The sequence below is a fragment of the Prionailurus bengalensis genome, chromosome D4, assembly GCF_016509475.1.
Source record: "Prionailurus bengalensis isolate Pbe53 chromosome D4, Fcat_Pben_1.1_paternal_pri, whole genome shotgun sequence".
In the NCBI taxonomy this organism is placed as follows: domain Eukaryota; kingdom Metazoa; phylum Chordata; class Mammalia; order Carnivora; family Felidae; genus Prionailurus; species Prionailurus bengalensis.
Window position 1 is genome coordinate 28861727 of NC_057359.1, and position 22741 is coordinate 28884467.

At 44.4% G+C, this 22741-nt stretch overlaps 1 protein-coding gene across 15 annotated transcripts in view; it reads left to right on the forward strand.

The window, feature by feature from the left end:
* Positions 1-22741, forward strand: part of LOC122475127 (aminopeptidase O (putative)) — a 343878-nt gene that overhangs the window by 71310 nt on the left and 249827 nt on the right. For all 15 annotated transcript variants that reach the window (XR_006295098.1, XR_006295097.1, XM_043566830.1 and 12 more), the window contains exons 4-5: positions 225-378; positions 7777-8022. Coding sequence is in view for 13 of the 15 variants with exons in the window: in XM_043566830.1 (XP_043422765.1) it covers positions 225-378; positions 7777-8022 (400 nt within the window). In the remaining 2 variants the exon portion in view is untranslated. The remainder of the gene's footprint in view (positions 1-224; positions 379-7776; positions 8023-22741) is intronic.

A 22741-nucleotide genomic window follows, 5' to 3' on the forward strand; every position in this document is an offset into this window, starting at 1 on the left:
GTCTTTAAGGAGATACAAACTTCCTTAGCTGCCCTGAAACCGTCATCCCTCTAGGCTCTGCCTGAGAACTGCAGTGATGCCCTTTAGTAGATATGACCCATCTCCAGGAGTAGCTCATGCCATCTTATCACACAAATTCTTTAAGTGCCTAAAGCGAAAAGGTACAGAGTGACGTCCAGAACCATTCATTGGCCTCATTATGGTTTTTCTCCTTCTGTTTATAGGGTGCTCAAGCTGGCATTACTATGTAACCATGCCGATGCCGGCCTCCACCTTCACAATCGCAGTGGGATCCTGGACAGAAATGAAGCCAGAGACCTGCTCATCCAATGATCTGGCAGCAGAGAGATCTCTGTCACCTTCCGAGGCCGACTTCAGGTTGGTATTTGGGAACTTGCTGAAAAACAAACACTTAAGGGAGCAGTATGATGCATTTATTCCAAGCACTGGGAATGTGAGTCATCCCTGCTGAGAAACTAAACCAAAATATGATTAATCAAAGCAGGAAAACCCTACTGGGAGGGAAAGGGAGTTGAGAGGCAGAAATGTGGGCATATTGTTTATGCAGAAAGAAAGAAAAGAAAAGAAGTATATATGAAATCCGCTGTGAAGTCAGGTGAAATATTTTTATGTGTTTGGTTAAGTCAACACAATCCTCAGATTCAATGCCTTCCCTCCTTCTACACTTTTTAATTTTGGTTTTCAATGCCAATTTGGTCAAAAACACAATAAAGAGGAGTTGCTTGTCTGCTGGATTACTTTGTAGGCCACTCTACTGTTTTCGTTCCAAGGACTGCTGTTAGCAGTGCATTTGTAGGGGTGGCCCTCTGTCAGTGGGGCTTGTCAGTCTGTTTTGGAGCACAGGACACAAGGTAGCTTGTCACAAGGTCATGGTTACAAGTAACCTCCTGGGTTAGGACTCCATTAACTTGAATAGTGATTCCTTCTTTTTCAAAGTGGATCAGAGAAAATCGGTTTAAAGTGTTTAAAAATCAGCATGGGCCATTGGATATTCACTTGCAGCTTCCCCAGACCTTCAACTGTTTCTAGCTTTGAGAACCAAAAGGGAGGAAGGGAATGGACATAGGAGGTACGAAGTGTCCAAATTGTGCATTATTGCATCATGCTTCATTCCTGGGACTTGTACACCCAGCTTAGTTTACCCACTTTTCCTGTTTATACACAGTCACTATGTCCAGTACCTTCTGGTAGAGAAAGCCCAGAGTAAACCAACCAAGATACGCTTTTAGTGCAAATTCCCTTGTGTTGGTTGTGTTTTGCCATGTTGTTCTCACTCTTACTGCAGTGGTTGCAGTGGTGGTTGGTACTATTAGGACATAAAGCCATTGAGCCCTCTCCTATGACAGGCATGTCTTACCGCTTGCATTTTGCTTTTTGGAGGAATGGAAGGGATTTCCACTTCCTGCTTAGTAACTTGCCTATTTTGGACTAGTCTTCCCTGAGCTATACACAGTATCCTAGATTGCTTATTGGATTTTACTTATGCACTCTTGGGAAGAGGAGAGTTGTGGATAGAAGTGACACTATTACTTTCACGTGGGAATACTTACTTGCACGTGAGACCCTTTCCTGCCACTGAGCTCAGAGTAGGCCAATGTAGCCTACTCTGTTTTGGGTGGCAAAATTTCTGCATAGGGAGGACAGGTGCTCTAGAGAGTTAGTGCGATCCTCAGTGGACTTGTTAGGAGCAAGAAATAAACTTTTTTCTGTTGTTAAGCTACTGAAACACTGAGGATGTTTGTTATTGCAACATACCCTAGCCTATCCCAAAATGATAGAGAAGTCATTGGATGCTTGAAATCAGGAAAAGTCTTGACTTAAATGTCATCTTGATTAGTCCTGAGGATAAGCCTATAAGATAGATAGGCTTTATTATCTCCATTTTATAGATAAAGGTATTGAGGTTTTAGACAGCAATGTGTCCATGTTCATATCTCTACTGAGTTACAACACCTGGATTCCCATCTGGGCTTGATCCCCTATAGACGTGATTCAGAATCTTTCCTGGGGAGTTTTAAAAACTGTGTATAATGTCCATGCCTTACTTGGAATCTGATCCACCTTCCCACCTGGAGAGTCACTGCCATGTCTGAGTCACTCTTATTGATTGGAATGAGTCGCCTTGGAACGGAAGACAGAAATTGAGAATTCTGCCTTTGAGCATGAGGGTGCTGTCCCTACTGGTTGGGTAGGTTTCCTGGGGCAAAGCTGTACTGTGCTGCTCTGTAGAATAAAGACTTTGCTTGGGGTTGTCAAATTCTTCATGATGAAGAAGCACTGTGCTCTTCACCTACAGCCTCAGGGCTGCTTGACTGTTAGAGGAGGTGTGCAGTTGAAAACCGTGCGCTGTAGTGCAAGGCAAAGAAAGACATTTGTTATTTTTTCCTTCTAGCCATATTCCCAGGGATACGAGGTTGGGGAGCGGGCAGGACCACTTCTTATGTGCTCTGTCTACTGCCCGTAGCAACGGAGATGGCTTTTCACTTTGTGCCCATAATTGTGAAGGAGGAAGCCATGGCCATTTCCATTGGGCATTCTGGGAACAGATGGCATCTGAAATTCCCGTTGGGGTTCAGGGGAAGGGGATGTTGTCCTTTAGAGTTTATAGCCAGCTGAGACACCATAGAAGGAGAGCACAGTAAAGGTTTTGTTACTGACAGAAGCTGGACTTGGGAATACTCAGGTATACAGTCACAGTGGGCTTTCTAATACTCCATTTCCAAACTAGACAAACTTACCCGTCCAGTTACCTGCCTACCTGGACGGCTTCCGGCCTCCACAACACAGATACACGCAGCCTGGCACTTGGCCAAAAAGTACCCCGTCTGTGGGCAAGCAGATAGGAAAAGAGGCAGCCCAGAGTGGCCAAGCCAATCAGAGCAGCTGGAGAGAGGTCAGAGGTGCCACTCCAGGGGAGCATGTCCTTGTGTGGAGAGGCCTGAGGAACGGAGTCCTTCCCACACTCCCTTCCATGTCTGACATGCTATGACTAAGTTTTCCCTTCATTTATCACTGTGCTTGTCTATCAAAAATGTACTGCTGATAAAATAATAGCTTGCATTTGCTTAATCCTTCCCTGGCTGCGTGCTTCATGTGTGCTGTCTTTAGTCATCAGAGGGTAGCTTTGTGTTTTTATCCATTAAATCTCTGGCTCCATGCTACGTTTGCCAACAAAGGTACTCTGAAGTGCCAACTGCAACAGTGTTTTCGGTTATGTTCACATCTGGTCCCCTTACTTTCCCCACCCCCCTCTTCTACTTCAAACCTTCCCAAGACCACCAGTTCAATGCACGTAAATGTAACTTTTATAGGGGCCTTATATACCACAGGCTTTCATTTACCTAAAGTGTTCATCTGGGTCCCAGAAATTTGGCCAAAGTATTGGTCACTGAACTTTTGATCACTGTTCATGTGGGCTAAATTATAGGAAGAACATTCCCTCTTCCAGCTCAATTCCACACGTGCTCCAGCCCACTCTGGGTGAGCATTTTCATAAATACGTTAATTAGAAGGCACTTAGGTAAACCATTGAAAGTTTTATTAATTTTCTTCGGCTGCAATATAACTTTCTCTGGCCACAGAGGAATCTTTTTATTATGTTTAACCTCTGGAGGCCTTTGTTAAAGCATTGTCTTTGCTTTGGGCCCATACAATTTAAGCATGACACGGAAACTTGGATAAAGTCCAGAGAAACTCAGGAAAAATGATTAAAAGCATGGAAAATAGGCACCACAAAGAAAAGGCATTGAGGTTGCTCATCCTAAAGAAGGGAAAGCTTGGGCGGGGGGCGGGGGGGAAGCAGTTTTCTTTAGAGTTGTGGAGTCTGTGGAAAGTTGCCTTGTGAACCTTGCAGGGTGAGGCCCTATTTCTGTGTCTTTGGAAGGCTAGGAAAGAACGAATGATATATAAATCATAGGGGAAGATGCCAATTTCCAGTACACGCTTTGCTGTAGAGAAGCCTTTCCAAATCTTCCTGGCTTGGTTTGATTTCTCCAGCTCTCGCTCCCTGGTATATTTCAGCTTTCTGGCTTTTATTGTACATCCTGCATTTTGCTTTGCATTATATGAGAATTCCCCTAGGAAATGCCTCCAGCTTTCAGATACGACTGCATCACTGCGTATGTATTGTCATCATTGCCAACAGCTCACTGGTGGCTGGTGGTGGCATTTTGAACACTTGTGATTTTTACGGTATGCAAGCATCTACTCTGCTTGCTAAAATATGTTAATAAATTGTCCAAACATCTTAGAGTGTCATTGTATGTACCAGAATTTTAAATTTTTTCTTCCATTAAAACTGTAAACTCTTCAAAGGTAGGGTCAGAAATTTATTCCTATGTGTATACGTGGCACACCTTTGGGGTGCCTCGAGTAGAGCAAGAATGCAGGAAATCATTACTAAATGATTGAGTTGAACTGTCAAAAAAGGACCTGCATCCCTAAGGGAAATTTTGGTGATTCCTTTTGAGCCTATGACAGGGAAATGTCTTTGTCAGCTAGTTTCCATACATCTCATTCTGGAAACAAGAGGAGGACCAGAGGAGAACCTCTGTAGGCAGTGTCCAATCTTGTGATTCTGAATAAAACCTGGTCACTCTTCTTCCTTGGAAAGACCTCATGTGAAATGATTTCAGCCCAGGAATCGCAGGAGAGGGAACCAGTGGTCTGGTTCCCATCATTTACCAACCTAACATTTATTTCACCAGTTCTTCCCACTCTTGGCAATATTAATGGGCAATATTGACAAGGAGGAGCAGGAAACCAGAGAACCACAGGGCAGCTGAGCTCAGCTTCTAGAAAAATCTAGGATCCAAATTTACTCAAGAAGATTAACGGAGTATGTGGGGAAGGAAGGTCGGGAGGGAGGAGCTTGTGATGACTCACGATGTGATGAAAAGAACAGTTCTTATTCCTCAGGAATGCTGTGTGGATTAATTGGGATAATGCACATGAAGTGTTCAGAACAGTTCTTGGCACACAGTGAATGTTCAATAGCAGTTGTGGTAGGAGTTATTGTTTACTATTCTTAATTCTCATCAGTATGGATTATTTATAAATAACAATCAAGCATTATTATTAATCTTTAACTATTAAAATGTTTACCCTGATTATGAGCCTGGGCACAGGGAATAGCTATTTACAAATGCTTGACTTGCTGATGATACTAAGAGTGGGTTGGAGCAGGCACAGCTATAGAAATGAACGGTCGAAGGTGAGTGTGAGAAAAGCATCTTTGAGTTCATACTGCTTTCATAGAGGACTATTCATGACTTCATAAATGTACAATATGAAGAGGGGCGAGGGCCTCATGTGGAGAGTTGTCAGAGAATCACAGTACCAGAAGAAACCTTGGAAGCCATTTTTTTTGTTTGTTTTTAACGAAAGTATAATTAACATAAAACAAAGTGCACAGATTTTAAGTCTGAGTTTTTGCCAATTGTTTACACCCTAAACTAATAGAGGACGTTCCAGCATCCAGTAGTTCCCTCACCTCCTTTCTGGTCAGTTCCTCCCCTCCCCCTGCAGCCATTTTCATGAGACCACATTAGAGATGAGAAAGGGGCCCTAGGCACTGAGTTGCTTGCCTCACATCACAGTTAGCCCGTGTGAGAACAGCCACTGAAGCCCAGCTTTCCTGATCCCGACGTTGGAACTTATGTGTGGCCTTCCCTGATGCCACATACATTTTTATTGGGAGAGCCTTAATAGTCTCATTTATCTATAGGTTGATTACCTTAAAGTCCTGCATTTTCTCCCAGGCTTTGATTATTAAAAAATGGTGCTAATACACACAACTGGAATAACCTTCATTCCCCCTGGCTAGTGCCATTCATGTCCAGAGAGAATTTAACTCACCTTTTCTCTTCAACAAGTTGACTTTTTTTGATACCTCAAATTATTTTCTGATCTTTCTTGGCTGCAGGAAATAGTCTGGCCCCATGGTATGTGTCTAGATAGGCCAGTGGAATGCCTCGTTGCGAAATTGTGCTCTGACACATAGAATTTAAACTTGTACTGTAAACTTGTATTGTAAAATTTGTACTGAAGATGCCTCCGCACCTCCAGTTTCTCTATTATTTAATGTGCTCTGAAAGTTTTTCAGGAAGTGTAAGCTTTAATTATTATAGCCCGTTATATCCCTATGTAAATATCTTAGGTGGTTAACTCAATAAATGGCTTTCTTTTTTATTTTATTCATTTATTTATTTAGAGAGACAGAGAGCACATGAGCAGGGGAAGGGGGTTGGAGAAAGAGAAAGAATCTTAAGCAGGCTCCATGCTCAGCGTGGAGCCCGGTGTGGGACTTGATCCTACTACCCTGGGATCATGATTTGAACTGAAATCAATAGTCAGACACTCAACCAACTGAGTCACCCAGGCACCCCTTAATAAATAGACTTCTTTACTTAATGAGACCTTTGAATATATACACCAGTACAGTACTTGTCATTAGGTGGACATTTGAAGCCTTTTCAGGTAAATGTTTACCAACAGGCACCTTTAGTCACTTTCTCCATAAAGCAAGGTTATCAACCCAGGGGCTTTGGCTAGCATTCAATGTCAATAATTATATTCTCCCTGTTGCCTTATCCTGGCAGAAGTGTTTATGGGTCTCCACCCATTTTTCTTACCCTCAACAGCGGTGAAATGTCACTGGTGCTGGAAGCTGTGTTCTATGCACCAGGCTGTGGGAGGGCAAGGCTCATCTCCATAGCTGTGTGGATCTCCTTGGGCAGTGCTGGCCTTGGATAAGTGAAAGCCACTTCAGAAACTTGGAGAGGAATTATTGTTGTGGCCTGCCCCTATTGGGACATGCCAGCATTTTAAGGTTTTTCATTATTCACTGTGAATCCAACAAGCACCCATAGGTAAAATTATAATTTGTAAATTAAAATTAGAGGGGTTTTCCATTGTGTTTGAATAAAGGACGTGCTAACAGGCAAAAAAATAGAGTTCCCTTTGATGTGGGTTTCTTTGGGTAGATGAGTTCTCTCGAGGCCTGTGAGTCAAGTTCTAAGAATTCTTTTTCAGCTCCACCTTTGACAGAATAACTGGCAGCGATCAGATGGTACAGGCTGAGCTCTGATCTGTTTCCTTAAAAGGTTGATTCTGTTCAATTTGTATCAAAAGTGGATTGGGGAAAATAAAAAAGTGTCTCTGTATTCCATAAGAGCACAACTTCTGATGGCTTTTAACATGAGCATCTGGATTACTTTTTTAGTAAAATGGACTGTGTTCTTTTGGAAAGTCGAAACCTGTCCTGTCATTTGGTTCATTTTTTATTCTAGGAAATTCTAGAATGGGATCCTTAATTTGGCTTTGCACCATCCTTGCCTTTCTAAGTTATGAACTGTTTCTGATTTGGAGATTTTTTTTCCATGGTGATACTTGAAAAGCACATTTCTGAGGGGCAGAAATTTTGCTTTTTATTTTCGGGAGGGGGTTGTTTTGTTGTTTTGAGGCTTGGGAGGTTTTCCTTGTTTACTCTAAAATAAGTAGGAAAATCTACTTTCACTTAGTTTAGATTGAAGCTACTCGGTCAATTCAGCACATCAATAAGTATTTTGACCTATAGTTTTTCACTGCTGCAGAGAAACAGACAAGCCAAGAATTCCATTGAACTGTCTTGATCTTGAGCCCATCTGAAGTGCCGTCTTTAGAAGTTGTGCATGTCTGTGAGAGTTCCCCACCTCCATGGCAAGAATAAACCTGATTTACCATAAAGTGCATCTATTTATTTCGTGTTGTTCCCAGGAATGTTGGCATTTGTGGTCACATGGAATACCCCTGCCGCTTCCAGAATCCTTCTGCCACCACCCAGGAAATTATTCCTCATCGGGTCTTTGCCCCACTGTGCCTCAAGGGTGCCTGCCAAGAGACCCTTCTGCAACTGGTCCCTCCTTGCCTCTCAGCAGCACACCGTGTCCTGGGAACACACCCGTTCTCCAGGCTGGACATACTCATTGTCCCCAGCAATTTTCCGAGTCTGGGGATGGCCAGGTACGTTGTTCTATTGTGGCACTTGGATAACATGCTTTGGACATCCTTTGACTATTTCTTGCTTTCCCTGGGCTCTGTCAGGGCTCCATTAGGATGGAAGGGCCACAGTTGCTCATGCTTGGACATCTCATTGCTGCCTCGAGGGACAGTTTGTGTGTAGCCTCCACCATGCAGGAGCCTTTGGGTGTCGTGGGCTCAATCAGCTGCTCTGAAAATAACAAGCTCACATTGTTGCTTGGATTGAAAACACATTGTGCCCCCAGAGTGATGTATGTTGGATCGTGGCTGATGAGTGACTGGTTAGCTTGTGGTGAGAGCATAATGCTAATGGGCCCAAGGTCACAACTCTGGGCAGAGGAACACGACTTAGTTCCTGGGCCACAGGCTGCTCGCCTAATCCTGACCAGCTGTCTCATCCATTCTCGCCATTGGTCATAAGGGCAACGACTTGAGAGCCCCTGTGTCAGAGAGACTGTGGATGGATCAGTGTAAATCCATCACCACTGCTGGAAAAACAGCTCAAAGCAGATGGCTTACCGGGGGGTGGGGCTGTGTGGGGGGGGGGTCACTTGTCTTGCTAATATTTTTAATGTAATAAGTGCATTATTCTTACTGTTTTCTCACTTTAGTTCTCGTGAATAATCCAGGCCTGCAAGGTGAACCTTTCCCTATATATTATTGACACCTAAAACCCATTCGTTAATGCTATTGTTCCTTCAATAATAGGTACCTGTGTTCCACTCAGCATTTTACTTGTTACATACTCAGGATTTCACTTGGTTATATTTCTATGTGAAAATCTTAATCATTAACAGTGAATATGCTTGACTGAAGATAGGAAAAATAAGCTCATCAAAACATGTGACTTTAAGTTTTTCCCTATTAGTCAAGGAAATTCCTGCTGCCAATTAATTTCCATGCTTTTGAACAGCTGTCATTTGTGGTGTTTTCCCTGAAAACTGCATACATTCTTAGTAAGACCCATGAGTAGAAAAGAACTGACCAGAACATTTGCTTTTGATCTTTACTACATACGTATACTTTTTAAAGCTGGCTGGCTAGTCTTAATCCTTGAGGAGGTCTGAGAAAGTCATTTTGGCTGATTTTTATCCTGTATTTATGAAGATAATGAGAACGTAGAAACTAGGATAATTATATATATTTGGTTATGTGCATCAATATTGTTTTGGATGTCTATATATAGAATTTGTCTTAACAAGGGGGATTCTTTGGTCCCTTTGAAGAGTCTGCTGGACTTAATTTAAGCAGAATTATTGGCGAAGAAAGGGTTGTTCATTAAATGTTTCTCATTTGTACCTAGTTTTGAGGGGCTCTATTTATTTGGGAGTTTTTAGCACTTTATGAGAGTTGTAGCTTTTCAGGGCATGTTTGCTAACAGTTCCAAGTTCTGACGTGAGGGAACCAAAGGCAGAGTATTTTTCGTACAGAGGACCTCATTTTCTGTAGCTCCTTCCTGACAGCAGTCTGCCAAAACCAGAATTTGTTGACCTGCAGGCCATTCTGGAAAGCCTCTCTTTTCGAGTTTGCGTGCCTAAGCAGGTAGGCAGTGGGTTTGCTGCTCTTTGAGATATTTAAAGTGACTTAAACATGCTTTGCTCTGTATTTTGAAAGTAATAAGCCTAAGAACCCTAAGGCCAAATGGTACTGGGCACAAATGTCAGAAAATGTGATGGTTATAACTCAGCAGCAACAAGACCGTTTTTATGCTTTAAAAACAGGAGACCCGTACATTTAAAATTTTGTGGTTGGTTGTCAAATATCATTTTCCCCCCATTTTTTTCTTCCCTTTTAGACTGTGGAAGTAGTCTGCCCTGGTCTAGATGTTTTCCTGGGCTTAGTTACGGTTGCCCATATTTGAGCTGCGGAGGGGGGATTTTGTATCTTCCACTGCCAGCCAGGGGTGGGGGGAGCACTCTGTTTTTCCTAACTGTGGCCTAAATTGATTCCACTTGCTTGGCTTGACTCTCGCGGGATCCCAACACCTTGAGCCACATGCGAGTGAGTGGGGTTTATGACTCAGCTGGCTCCGGGGGCCCTGCTGCCTTATTTATGGTCAGGGCTTTGCTTGGGACTCTGTAAAAGCAAAGCTGGAACAAAAAATGACAGTCTTGTAGGTCAACCCTGTACCCTAAACAGGAACAGAGAAATCCCAAGTGTAGTAGGAGCCATCCAAAAAGACCTCTGCACTGAAACTTGCCATTGTCCTGTTAATTGCAATGCACTAGAGATCAAAGGATTTCTTGGTAGATTAAATGGTTCTTTGCTGAGTCCACATTTATAAACATGTAAGCAAGATCATAAATTCCATACCTCTGGACTTCTCGAGTGATTAGGTCTTAATCATAATGAATACCATTTTTTACCATTGTAGTATTCTTTTTTGATGAATGGCATTAAACATTCCCACATGAACTAAAATGGGTAAATTGTTGGTAACCATTTTCAAGAGTTTTCAAAAATTTTGGATGATATCCATAAAGATTCTACTGTATTTCAAATATTACATATCGTAGTTTGTATGGAAAAATCTTAAAACTCTCCTCTCTGAGTCTGTTTGGAGCCTGATTCTGATATTTCAGTAAAGTAGGGAGAAACACACTTGTATAATATGATATTTTGAACATATGATAATGACAAATCAATTTATAAGAAGGCAAACGACACGTACACAGTGTTTTAGAATTTGGCGGGCTTTTCAAACATAGCAGTAACTAGAACATCTATCAAAACCGTACCTCAGAGGGGCACCTGGGTGGCTCAGTCAGTTGAGTGTCCAACTTCAGCTCAGGTCATGATCTCATGGCCTGTGGGTTCAAGCCCCACGTCAGGGTCTCTGCTGACAGCCCAGAGCCTGGAGCCTGCTTCGGATTCTGTGCCTCCCTCTCTCTCTGACCCTAACCCACCTGCATTCTGTCTCCGTCTCTCTCAAAAATAAATAAACATTAAAACAAAAATTAAAAAGAAAAAACTGCACCTCATTTTTTGGGTCACCTTTAATAGAATAGGAGCCATTACTTATCAACCTCCTTTTCTCAGTCACTGTTCCTGGGAGAGATGCTTTCATTCTCTTCTGATTCTGAGAAGAATCACCGGTTTGCCCCTGAGACACTACTGACTAGTCCCATTCCCTTAATTTTCTCACTTGGTGCGTGTACGCTTTCTGTTTGTTTCATTTTGCTTGTGCCTTCCATAGAGGTTGAATCTGCCATATAAGGAGTATACCTTTCTTGGATTGAGTAATAGGGTGTCTAGCCAAAGACGTGAATGCATTTTAAGTGAATCTCCAATGTATAGATCCACTCTCTTTGTGTGGGTATAATTAGTGTTCTGCCATTTTCATTGTGTCCTCATGTTTTTCTCAGGTGTCTCAGCTAGAGATTGACGAGTAAGCCTCGTTTCCCAGGTATTGAGAAATACATGAAAGGAACTCATCATCGTGCTTACATTCTTTGTTATAATAATAATAATGTTAATGGAATAATATCCTGGAACCAGATTGATGACAGTTGCTTAAAAATTAACACCTCAGTCTTACCTCTGTGTGTGTTTATAATAAATGCTTTGCTTTGCCATTTGTCTTTCAGCGGTTCACAATTACATGTCACGGGGCATAATTAGGTTGGCAGAACTACCTTGCTGACATCCAAATACATTCTTTTTTTTCCTCCTCTATTTGAATTTCAAGAATCTTCTGCCATCATTTCAGAGCGGTTTTGTGTTTAGAGCACTGGAAAAAAAAAAGCTGTGTTTTCTGTGAGTCTCCTTCTCAGATCTACTGTTTGCATGTAGCTTCACCCCTGGTTCGGCTTGGAAAATTGAAAAAAAAAATACAGTGGCATTGTGGTTGACCTTAGGTGACAATTCTGCTTTGACTTGTTTTTCCACTGGTTTCATAGCAGATTGTCTTGTTTGTCTGACCATTGTTTGCCTATTTATTTATCTAGTCATCCTTTCAGTAAATTTCTATTAAGCACATACTGTGTGCCAGGTAGGATTTAAGATGCTGAGTCTATGGGGGTGAACAAGATTGATGAGATCTCTGTCATTGCAGAACTTACATGCTGGTCAGGGGAGAAAATCGTATACTTAAAAACAAGAAACTAAGATGTGTGCTATGAAGAATGAAAACCAAGTAAGTGACAGGGTGATCGTTAGGGAGGGGAGGCAAAGACTTCTTTAAAGAGTGATGTTTGCTATGAGACAGAAGAACAGAAAGGAGCCAGCCTGTGACGGTCTGGTGGAAAAGCAACCACCAGGCTGAGGTAGTGCAGGTCCAAAGGCCCCAAGATGAGAACCACTGAAATGGGCTGGAGGGGCAGAAAGAGAGCAGTGAGCTTTTAGAATGGCTTCTCTTAGCTCCTTCCATAAACTCATTTTGGGTGCCAGGAGATTCCATGGTCCCTCAGTGCTTGGGTCACCGAGCCACCTGCACACCCTCATGAGGAGCACTAGGAAGAGCGACCAAGAAATGGCAGAGATTGAGTGGGGATTGATGGTTCCAGGCAGTGAGGTGTTATGGGGAGAGAGCTGCAAGAGAAGTCAGATCTTTTCTCCGTTTTGTGAGGACCAACAGTGCCATACCATCTTGTGATTGGCTAGTTAGAACCTGACTTGGCTTAGCATTTGCTGTCCTTGAGCAGAATTCTCCATCGCAGGGCATCAGAACACCTGGAGCAAGGACTGGCAACTCTCTTCTTGTGGAGAAGAGAGAACACAGTCTCAGGCCACCACATGGCCTTTACCAGTGGCTGATTGATTCCTTCCAAGCTTTTTTGACACATTGGATCCAGGGAAGGAGGCCGTGTTTATATGCTCTCGTCCTAATTTTATTTATTTATTTATTTATTTATTTACTTACTTACTTACTTACTTACTTACTTACTTTGAGGGGGAGAGGCAGAGAGAGAGGGAGGGAGAGGAAATCCCAAGCAAGCTCCACACTTGGCACAGAGCCTGACACAGGGCTCGATCCTACGAACCCATGAGATCATGACCCAAGCCGAAACCAAGAGTAGGACACTTAACCAACTGAGCCACTCAGGTGCCCCTACTCATCCTAATTTTTAAGTTTTTCAAAGACTGAACAAAAATAGGATCGAAAAAGAACATAGAGAAATAATCACTAATTACTTAAATATCTTCAGTGCACTTCACAGCAGAGAAAAACTATAAAGCTCCCTATTATACATGGCTTATCCTAAAAGATGTGATTGTGCAATAAAAGGCTTCTGGGTGCTTATACTAGTTCCTGACTATTGCAGGCACAATTTTCTCAAGTACCTCAATTTGGGAATGAATGGTGTGCACATACATGCCCAAGAATGAACGTCACCAGCTTTCCCTCCGCCCCCTCCTCCTGGGGTTAGACAGGGTGTTGTCCTGTTTATTCTTATCTCCCAGCCAGTGTGTAATAGAATAAGCAAAACATAACATGCTGGTACAAAGGGCCTGTTGTTTTCAGCCTTCTAATTGTGCTCCTTTTTGCCGGGGAAGGAAGCAGTCATAAATTTCTGTCATTATCTTAAGTAGCAAGGTTTCACAGCTTTGGGAATTTTTCTTTGCTTGTTCTTTGTTGGCTTCTACTTGAATTTTTTCACCCCCTCCCCCCAAACCGAAACCGCCATATTTTTAAATAGCCCTTTAAATTTTAGGGGATGTGACCCCATGGTTTCAATGCAGGATGCAACTGTAGTGATTCTTCCATTCAGGAATCTGATTTGAGCTGTAAATGAGGGCACCTTTCTGTTCACCAAGGCTGCCAGCTCTTCCCCTCTCTCTGATGTGCTGAGGATTTGGGGGGTCTGTGTGTGGGTTTTGTTTCTTTGTTGTTGCTGTTTGTTTCCCAAACTCTCAAATTCTCAAATTTCTTTCTGAGTGGATTGGTTTTAAAAATGTCTTGAAGGGGCATTTCGTTCCCGTGTTTTCCAGCATAACGCTTCTGTGTTTTTTCAAGTAGGTGGGTGTGAATGATAGAAAGCAGCTCGAACCATCCTTCTCTTTTTCCTGAAAGACTTTAATCCTGTGTTTACTGGCACGCCAGCCCTTGCCATAGTGATGAACAAGCAACATGTGGGTGAGTGGTGAGGTCCCACGCAAGGAGGCTTAGCTCACAAGTGTCCCCTTTGTGGCTTCCTTTGTATTCATTCCTCCATTTCGTTTTTGATCTCCATTTTTCTTCTTGAGAAAATTATCTGACTTCTTTTCCATACTGTCTTACAGAGAAGGTTCTAACATGTTCTAGTTCTTCTGTTTTTCTTTCTTGAAATGGAAACTGGTATTCCTACAGTCACATTCTTCTGAGACCTTGAAAGCCCTTGGCCGTGATTATTTGGTTAGTTTTGACAATACGAGTTTATACTGAGTGGGGCAGGTAGTGAGAAGGTGTATGTGTGCTCCGTTCTTCATGGCGCAGGTGCAGGAGGATCTATGATGCCTCCAAGTCACTTAAAGCCAGCACGTCAGAGAGAGAAGTAAAACGGCCTCATCACGGGATGGCTGTCAGAGTCTGGGGTTCAGACTTAGGTGAGTGTTTTCTGGAACCCTCTCTGAGGTGTATGTATTTGCTTCAGGGTCTCTCCCTGGGAATCCTAGTGTCATGGAGTCTACCTGAAGCTCAGCTTTCACCGTGGGCCCATTTTGAGGCAGCCACAGAGTTTGGGTAACCAGTCAGATTCCTGGATCACATGAGTAAGTTGGGGCCAGGCTCTCTCTCTCTCTCTCTTCTGTTGGAACAACAGCAGAGTGAACTCACAGCTTTTGGCTTAGCCAGAATCTTCTTCTTGCCATCAAACAGCTGTGCGGCTTGTCAGACCCAGAAGTAGCATTTTATCATCATTACGCCACGATTCCTCACCCTCTGAAAGATTAGGCTTAAGTGTTTTGTTTTCTTTGAACTGTTCTCCACACACATAGACTGACAGTCCTACCTTCACAGAACACTGCTGGGGCCATCCTTCAAGAGAAGTTGTCAGGCCTTTGAAAGGCCTTCCTGAAGCAATCATCCCTCTGCCTACATTTGTAATCTTCTTCTCTCCATAGGCCCCTAATCTCTTCCAGCCCTTGAGCCTGAGATGGCCAGTCGGCACTACCTTTCCATTTTTCCACTGCAAAGAAAAGGCTTTTATTTTTTCCCCCTCCCACTTATTTCTCCACAGAAGCATCATTACTAAATAGAACATACACTCCCTGGCTGAAAAAGAACAATGGAATTCAGTGCGCAAAGTTGCCTGAGTTGGAATGTTCCCAACCTTGTGGGTTCTCACTCCTCAGACCACTACACAGAGTGAGCAAATGCTACCAGCTTCTGGACTGTATTATATATGTATGTGGGCATAGAGTAGACTCCTTTGGGGGAAAACACCAACTCTGGAAACAGTCCTCAAGCAAGGCACAATGCATGAATAGCTCTGCTCGGTGGGAACATTGCCTCTGTTGTATTACAGCCAATATGCACCTGCAACCCCCCGACATCTGAGCCACAGAGGCCTGTGTGCATAAAGTGGGTGATTGTCACTTTACCCCACCACTGAAATGTAACTGGAAGAGTGTGCTAGCTACCTTTTATAAAAAGTAGTATTCACTTTAAAAGGCCAAAGATGGGATCCTTTCGAAAATGGATTACTTTTTAAGAAATTGATTGCTTTGTGGGACTTGCGGGTACAATGCAAAAGTTCACCCTGATTTAACCCGAGTGGAGCTCAGAGTAGAGCATGTTATATTTCTTAGTTAACTAACCATGCTATTTATAGAGGTGACTCCTCAGAAAGTCTAGACATTGTTCCGGGAAGACAGAATGCCAGATCTGCCCTTCACTTTCCCAGTTAGCTTGCTGAAAATAACCACCTCCCCTTCTCACCAGAAAATGGAAAACTTAGAATTCCATTTCAGGAAAGTGTGAATGATACTTGGGCTCCTCAGCCAGGATTTGGGATGGGCAAAGAAGAGGGGGTGCTCTTGTGATCCTGGGGGCCCATCACTGGGCCTTTATTCCTTAGAGGCCAGCTTGCTGAGTTGTGGGGACTGTGGTTGGCAGATCCTCATATTTGAGTTGGTCCACTCCAAGAAGAGACCCTGAGAACCTGCTTTGAGAATGAGCCAGCTGCAGTTCCTGGCTTTTATCACACATGTGCAATTTCTGAACATCCTATTGAAAGCTGGCAGGTGGAAAGGCCTGGATGGGCAAAGCCAAGAATTCATTCAGTAGATGCATATCAATGGACAGGTTGAATGCTGGTGATTCTGTGGCTGCAAGGAAGTAGGAGACCTTTAGTCTAAATTAGGGTTTTCTACAGTAGGTTCCAAGGAAGACTAGTTTTGTGGAATGTTAATAATGTGGGAAAAGGAACTGTGGCGTAATTAATTCAGGAAATGAATGGATTAAACAGAGTTAAAATGGGAGTCTTTGCTGGAGGACTTCTAAGAAAGCCTTTAATATCCTATTATCCTGATTTAATATCCTGGTGTATATGTGCCTACTGAAGATGGGCCAGAAGGTGCAGTATCCCTCCTTATGTGCCCAGGGATTCTCCTTTACAGTGTACATTCCTCTTATGGTCTCAAAAAAACCTCCTCAAAACAGAACTTTGAGAAGGGATTCTATTCCAAAATATCTTGGAGCCCACTGTACAGCTGGCTGTGGAATCCACCTTTCATTGTGTCAGTGTCAGTGTCAGTTGAGGACCTGCCATGTGTCAGGCACTGGTGAGAGCCTTGCTTTATCGCAGTGAGGAAGATGGGCTCATAGTTTAGTGCAGGAGGCCCTACACTTTTCTGATTCTACATCTCTTTTTGAACTGTCACCCGCACGAGGAATTTATAGGTGTTTATAAGTTATATACATTTCATACAGCGTTAATATACTTGGGCACACTTTAAAATGCACACAAAAATGGAAATGAGATACGATGAGAAAAATTTTAAGGAGTTTCTATTTCTCCTTGCATCTAGAGTGGGTTGGCTAGAGCCCTGGCATCCCTAGAACCTGGGTCCCACCATGGAGACTCGGATTCGGTGGGTTTGCAGTGGGGTCTTGCCATCAGCAAATTTAACACGTCCACACAGGTGATTCTGCTCAGGTGTTAGAGAGCAGTGTGTGCACTGGGGACTGTGCAGGGTTGGCAGGCATCTCTGGACAGGTTAAATTCTCCTGGGAAGCTCTGAGACTCCACACCCTGCCATCTTCTCTCAGGTGAGAATGTCAGACTGAGGAAAGAGGATAGCAGGGATGCTCCGTGGTAAGGCTCCCTGCTTGTCTGTTACTCGAAAGGAAGGGGTGTTCTGGAGGAGCTGAACCCAGTGACAGGCCAGGATCCCAGGAAAAAGGAAGGGGCCGATTTAGAATTGCCTGCAGAGTGTCTTAGAGCCCTAACCTTCATTGATTTAATTAGGTTTTTATGCTGAGTTTTTATGCTGAACAGGAGTGGAGGTGATTCAATTTCATTTAGCAATTTACATACACATATATTTTCTTTTTGATGTAAGAGCTAGTTAGTCATAAGCTTGGGATTTTCTTGTACTCCTTGGGCACCTAGGCAGCAGTGGGCGTTTAAATTTTAGGCCCGCAAGCAGAAGGTTCAGAAGGGGCCTCTCTTAGTCCTGGTTAATTGCAAAATAAACAGATCTCAAGGGCAAGGGCCCCTTCCTTTCATAATAACTGCCTCTGCTCAGCGCACCGTCAGTGCAAAACAGCGTTTCCAAATACCGCATCAGGAGCACGCTCCGTGGATAAAGGCCTTCATCCTCCAGCCCAGCCATTTACAACTGAGACCCCCTCCCCTCACCCCCTCTGAGATGGCAGCTAACTTGTTCCCCCCACCCCTTGTTTTTAGCCTCCAGATACCTCCATTTGCAAGCTAATAAGTTGCACGTACATATGTTTGAACAGTTGTCAGGCTTGTCTGCCGCTCAAACTGTGCTTTGGTTTAAAACAAACAACAACAGAGAACCCAGAGGAGGGGATGGATGAAGACATTTTAGTTGTACCTGCAGGTGGTGTTGTTTTGACCTTGACAGTCAGTTTTAAACGACCTGTCAAGCACCTTTGTGTGCTTCTGGGCACACCCACCTGGAAGATATTATATCCCCTAAGCTTTATGTGCCCCAGCAGGCCAGCCCCAGGTCCCTGGATTTTGTTTTCATCGATGGAGGGTTAATGCATGCATGGCAGGACTTTACTGAAAGGGGCCCAGCTACAGACACTGTTTTCATTTAATTCTGATTTCTCTTCTCCCTTGGCCTAACCCTCCCCACCCTCAGGCCCTCCCCACCCATCCCCTCCAGACTCCCTCCACCCCCAATCAGGCTTTCCTGCTCTCTCACCCCTCTGTTTGGCTTCAAACCATTTCTTCCTGGCTTTGATATCTTCTTGCAGAGCTGCAAGCAATCAAGAGATTATGGGCCCCAGAGCTCAGCAGGGCACACTGCCTGGTAGGGGGCTCAGGCCCCAGGCCACCGCAGGAAATCGGGCCCAGAAAGCCTGCCCGCCTCCAGGACCCTGCAGCCTGGCCCCCTTCCCCAGGGCAGGGGGCGGGGGCACCTCCTCAGCTTCAGTGCTATCTGGGGAGACATGTTTGGGAAGGAGTCTTACCTTACCTGTGTGGTCCAGGGTCACCTCTGTTGGTATCTGTTTGAAATTTATCTTTTACAACTTCGAGTCTCCCCTCTGCTTCTGAGCTGTGCATGGTGGTGCTGGAACTTGGGGTGAGGAGAGTGAACGGACGAACAAAAGGAGCCCATTGGATCCAGCCTCGTGCCTGCCAGCACCGAGGTAGTTTCGTGTTATTTGAGGATACAAATGTATCCTCTACTGCCTCTAATGCCTCTACTGTGGCTTCCATGTCTGAGGCCCCAAGTTGTTGAAGGAAGTCTGTCCCCCTCCCAAAAAACGACGAAGAAGGCAGCAGAATAGAACCGCCAGACATTTTTGGTTCAGGTCAAATTCATTTCTAAAAGAAGAGATGAGGGGCGCCTGGGTGGCGCAGTCGGTTAAGCGTCCGACTTCAGCCAGGTCACGATCTCGCGGTCCGTGAGTTCGAGCCCCGCGTCAGGCTCTGGGCTGATGGCTCAGAGCCTGGAGCCTGTTTCCGATTCTGTGTCTCCCTGTCTCTCTGCCCCTCCCCCATTCATGCTCTGTCTCTCTCTGTCCCAAAAATAAATAAACGTTGAAAAAAAAAATTTTTTTTTTTAAAAGAAGAGATGACAAAGAAGATGCTTGTTGTCAAGACTCAAGACCAAGTGTCTATCTTCTCGCTCTGTAATACTTCCTCCAGAGGCCCAGATCTAGACAGTCACCTAACCGGCATTGCCACCAGCACGATGTGTTCACAGAGGTGGCCAGAGGAGGGGGTCTCACCGAGGTCTGACTCAGGGTCTGAGAGGAGACTGGTGCTTGTCAGCCTGTCCTCCTCAGACCCCAGGAACCTTCCCAGGCCGTGGCTGTACCTCACAGTGCCTCCCTCCCACGGCCACGTGCTACTCATGTTCATAACTTCTCCCCCGAGGCACCTGTGTACTGGAACCTTAAGATGGGCATGAGTTCCTCCCTGGGATCTCCCAGTCGGGGATGAGGGGCAGAGGGGGCTGAGGAGTGTGTGGGGTGGGAGTGACCCGGCTGGGTCTCTGTTAGCAGGAGGAGCCTGGTCTCAGAATGGAAGAGGAGCAGAAATCTGGGCGAGAAATGGCATTCGTGTGTGTGCCCCTGCTCTTCCCGTGGGTCTGCGAACCTTCCCACGGGGCTCTGTTTGGTCCAAGCTGGTTGAGTTGGTTTTCTGTCATTTACAACCCAGGGCCCTGACGAATTTACAAGGGCTACTTCTTTTTCACATGTACAGACAAAGCATCATTAGACCTTAGGATTGCAAAGGTGAGTCAGTGGCTTTGAGCAACTTGGGATCCTTTCCCTTCCAATTCTTACATGGTAATACCATTGACCAACTCTTCCCAGCTTGCGGAGGGTCTTTCCTCACAGACAAGCTCTCAGCCCTGTGATGGCCCAGCTGTCACAGGCTCCCCGAAGCTACCTTCAGGACCAGCCCTGCCATGGCTCTCCTCATGGAATCCCTCCTACTCAGAGAGGCCTGTCTGCCCAGCGCCTGTCATGATTTTCCATTCTCCCCCTGCCCCCCGGCAGGGCAAGCTCTGCTTTCTGCTTGGCCCAGGAGTTTATCTTGTGGGGCGATGAGTCTCAGCAGGTGCCGACAGCCAGGATCAGGACCTGGGCTTCTGTCACTCTTAGCCTCTGAGGCATCGGGCAAGTGGATTCTTTCTTTCTTTTTTTTTTTTTTTTAATTTTTTTTTTTAACATTTATTTATTATGGAGAGACAGAGAGACACAGAGTGTGAGCAGGGGAGGGGTAGAGAGACAGGGAGACACAGAATCCGAAGTAGGCTCCAGGCTCTGAGCTGTCAGCACAGAGCCTGACGTGGGCTCGAACTCACAGACTGCAAGATCATGACCTGAGCCGAAGTGGGTCGCTTAACCAACTGAGCCACCCAGGCGCCCCAAGGGCAAGTGGATTCTAATGGTGGGTTGTTTGCTTGAGGTGAGGAATAGAAACCTGTAGACCCATGCACAGACTGTGAGCTTAAGCAGGGGCAAGACGTGCACTTAATATCCTTTCCTGTGGTTTATTTCTCCTTGGTTAGCCTGTTGAACCATTGTGCTGTTACTGCACGCTTTTTCAGAGCCTATATCAGTCCTTCCGTCCTTGGGACGTAGATGATGGAAGGAGACACAGATTTTGGAGTGAGGAAAGACTGTGTGTCATGCAGCTGTGCCACTGACTGTTGTGACACTCGGCCCAGTTAGTCGTTTGTAAAATCTCTGTGGCTGCTCACCTCCGGGACTCCCGTTTGCATCAGATAAGATCACGTGTAACAGCTGGTGCATAGTAGGCTCTTGGCAGATATCAGTCCCTTGCTTCGGTAGGCTTGGAGACATTTGGTAGTTTTATGGATCAGAAAGCACCTCTATGATTGGCTGCTTACTAGTATGAATCACAAAATTTAAGGTTCCCTACCAACCCAGGATGTCCATGATTCTCTGAAGTAATAGCTCCAGGGAAAAAATAAAAATAGGTGTGATAAGTTACCATGGTACTATGAAAACATGAATGGTTTGTTACAAAGAGTTATTGAGCCCAGATTACTCAGACCGTACAAATGGAATTTCTCAATTCAGTGGAGCATTTTAGAGTAGCGCCTACATTCTTGTTAGGTCTCCCTTCAAGGATGTAGCTGAACTTTAGTAGATCACATATTAACTTTTCTCCTCCTCCCCAAAAAAGTTGAAGATGGCAGCAGAATAAAACCAGCAGACATTTTTGATTCAGGTCACATTCATTTCTTAGTTCCTTTTCCACATCTAAAAGAAATCCTGAACTTCTGGGGATTTGGGATCCCACCCGGACTCAGCTGGACTGTCCAGCTGGGCTCTGGGTCCAGCAGTTGGAGAAAGCTCTGTGTCCTTGACCCCTTTTCCTGTGGCTTTTGGATCAGAGATGGAGCCCTGTCCACTCCTGAGGCAGCAGTGTCTGGTCCGTTCTCGGTGGTATCGGAGGCATTATCTGACCTATGCTTGAAAGGGCTATGTGATGGAAACTTCCAAAAAAAACCTGTGTCACCACCCCGCCACTTCCAAATGGAGCCAGAGAGGCTCCGAATCAGGAAGAAGGCCAGGCTGGAGAGGGGCGAGCAGCGGCGGGGTGGGGTGATGTCCTGCTCTGCTCTGTTTTGAATGCCAGCCCTGCTCAGGCTGACTTCCCAAGGCCCCTCTCCCAGAAGCACACACAGCATTTTGTAAGTAGTACTCTCCTGTGTTGGTTGAGATAATCCTGTAGGCCAGAATGGGAATGGCTCAAGATACTTTTGCAAAGGAATCAACCTTAAAAGGCCTTTGAATAGTAAGTTTCTATAGTGAAATTGTTTTCTATTTTTGTTCCTAACCTCTGTTCCCATATACCTCATTCCTCATTCTTTAGGTACTTTTATTAGCTTTTTATATAACTTCCTGTGTCTCTTCATGCAAATGCAATAACACCCAGTAAAACTATATGGATATTACCACCCCTCCCTTTCCTTACACAAAAGGAGGCAGCACACACACACCCTGTTTACTCTGTGCTTTTTATCACTTCACATTACATCCTGGGCTGCTTTCTACCAGTAAGTCCTAGTAAGTTTTTTTTTTTCTCTCTCTCTCTTTTTTTAAACTTAGTGGCATTGGTGTTCTACTCTGAGGATGTTACCCTTTTATTTTTCCAAAATACAGATCTTCGAGCTTTCCCCCCAGTATTTGGCTGTTGTCAACAATGCTGCACTGAGTATTTGGTGCATTTTGAGGAGTCAGTAAATGCACAAAGATTCCATTAATTTGCCTGCTAGTTGTGGGAATTAGGGCTGTGCCTGCATCTTATTCATCCCCCACTACAGGTGGGACCACATGAAGTTTCTCGGGAAGTTTCAAAAGCAGTCAAATGTCAGCACTTTCGTGTGGCTCTCCAAAACTTGGAGGAACCTACATGCAATAAAGCAGGGATGGAAACGAGAATAATAATCTTCACCTCAAACCTAACATTCCATGGTGAGGTTCTTGTTCCTTTAGACCCAAGCCACAATGGATGATCCCTTCTCAGTGTTTGGTAATGATGTTGTTTTTCAGATTTCTTAATTTCAGCAATTTTAAAGATGTATTCATCCCATT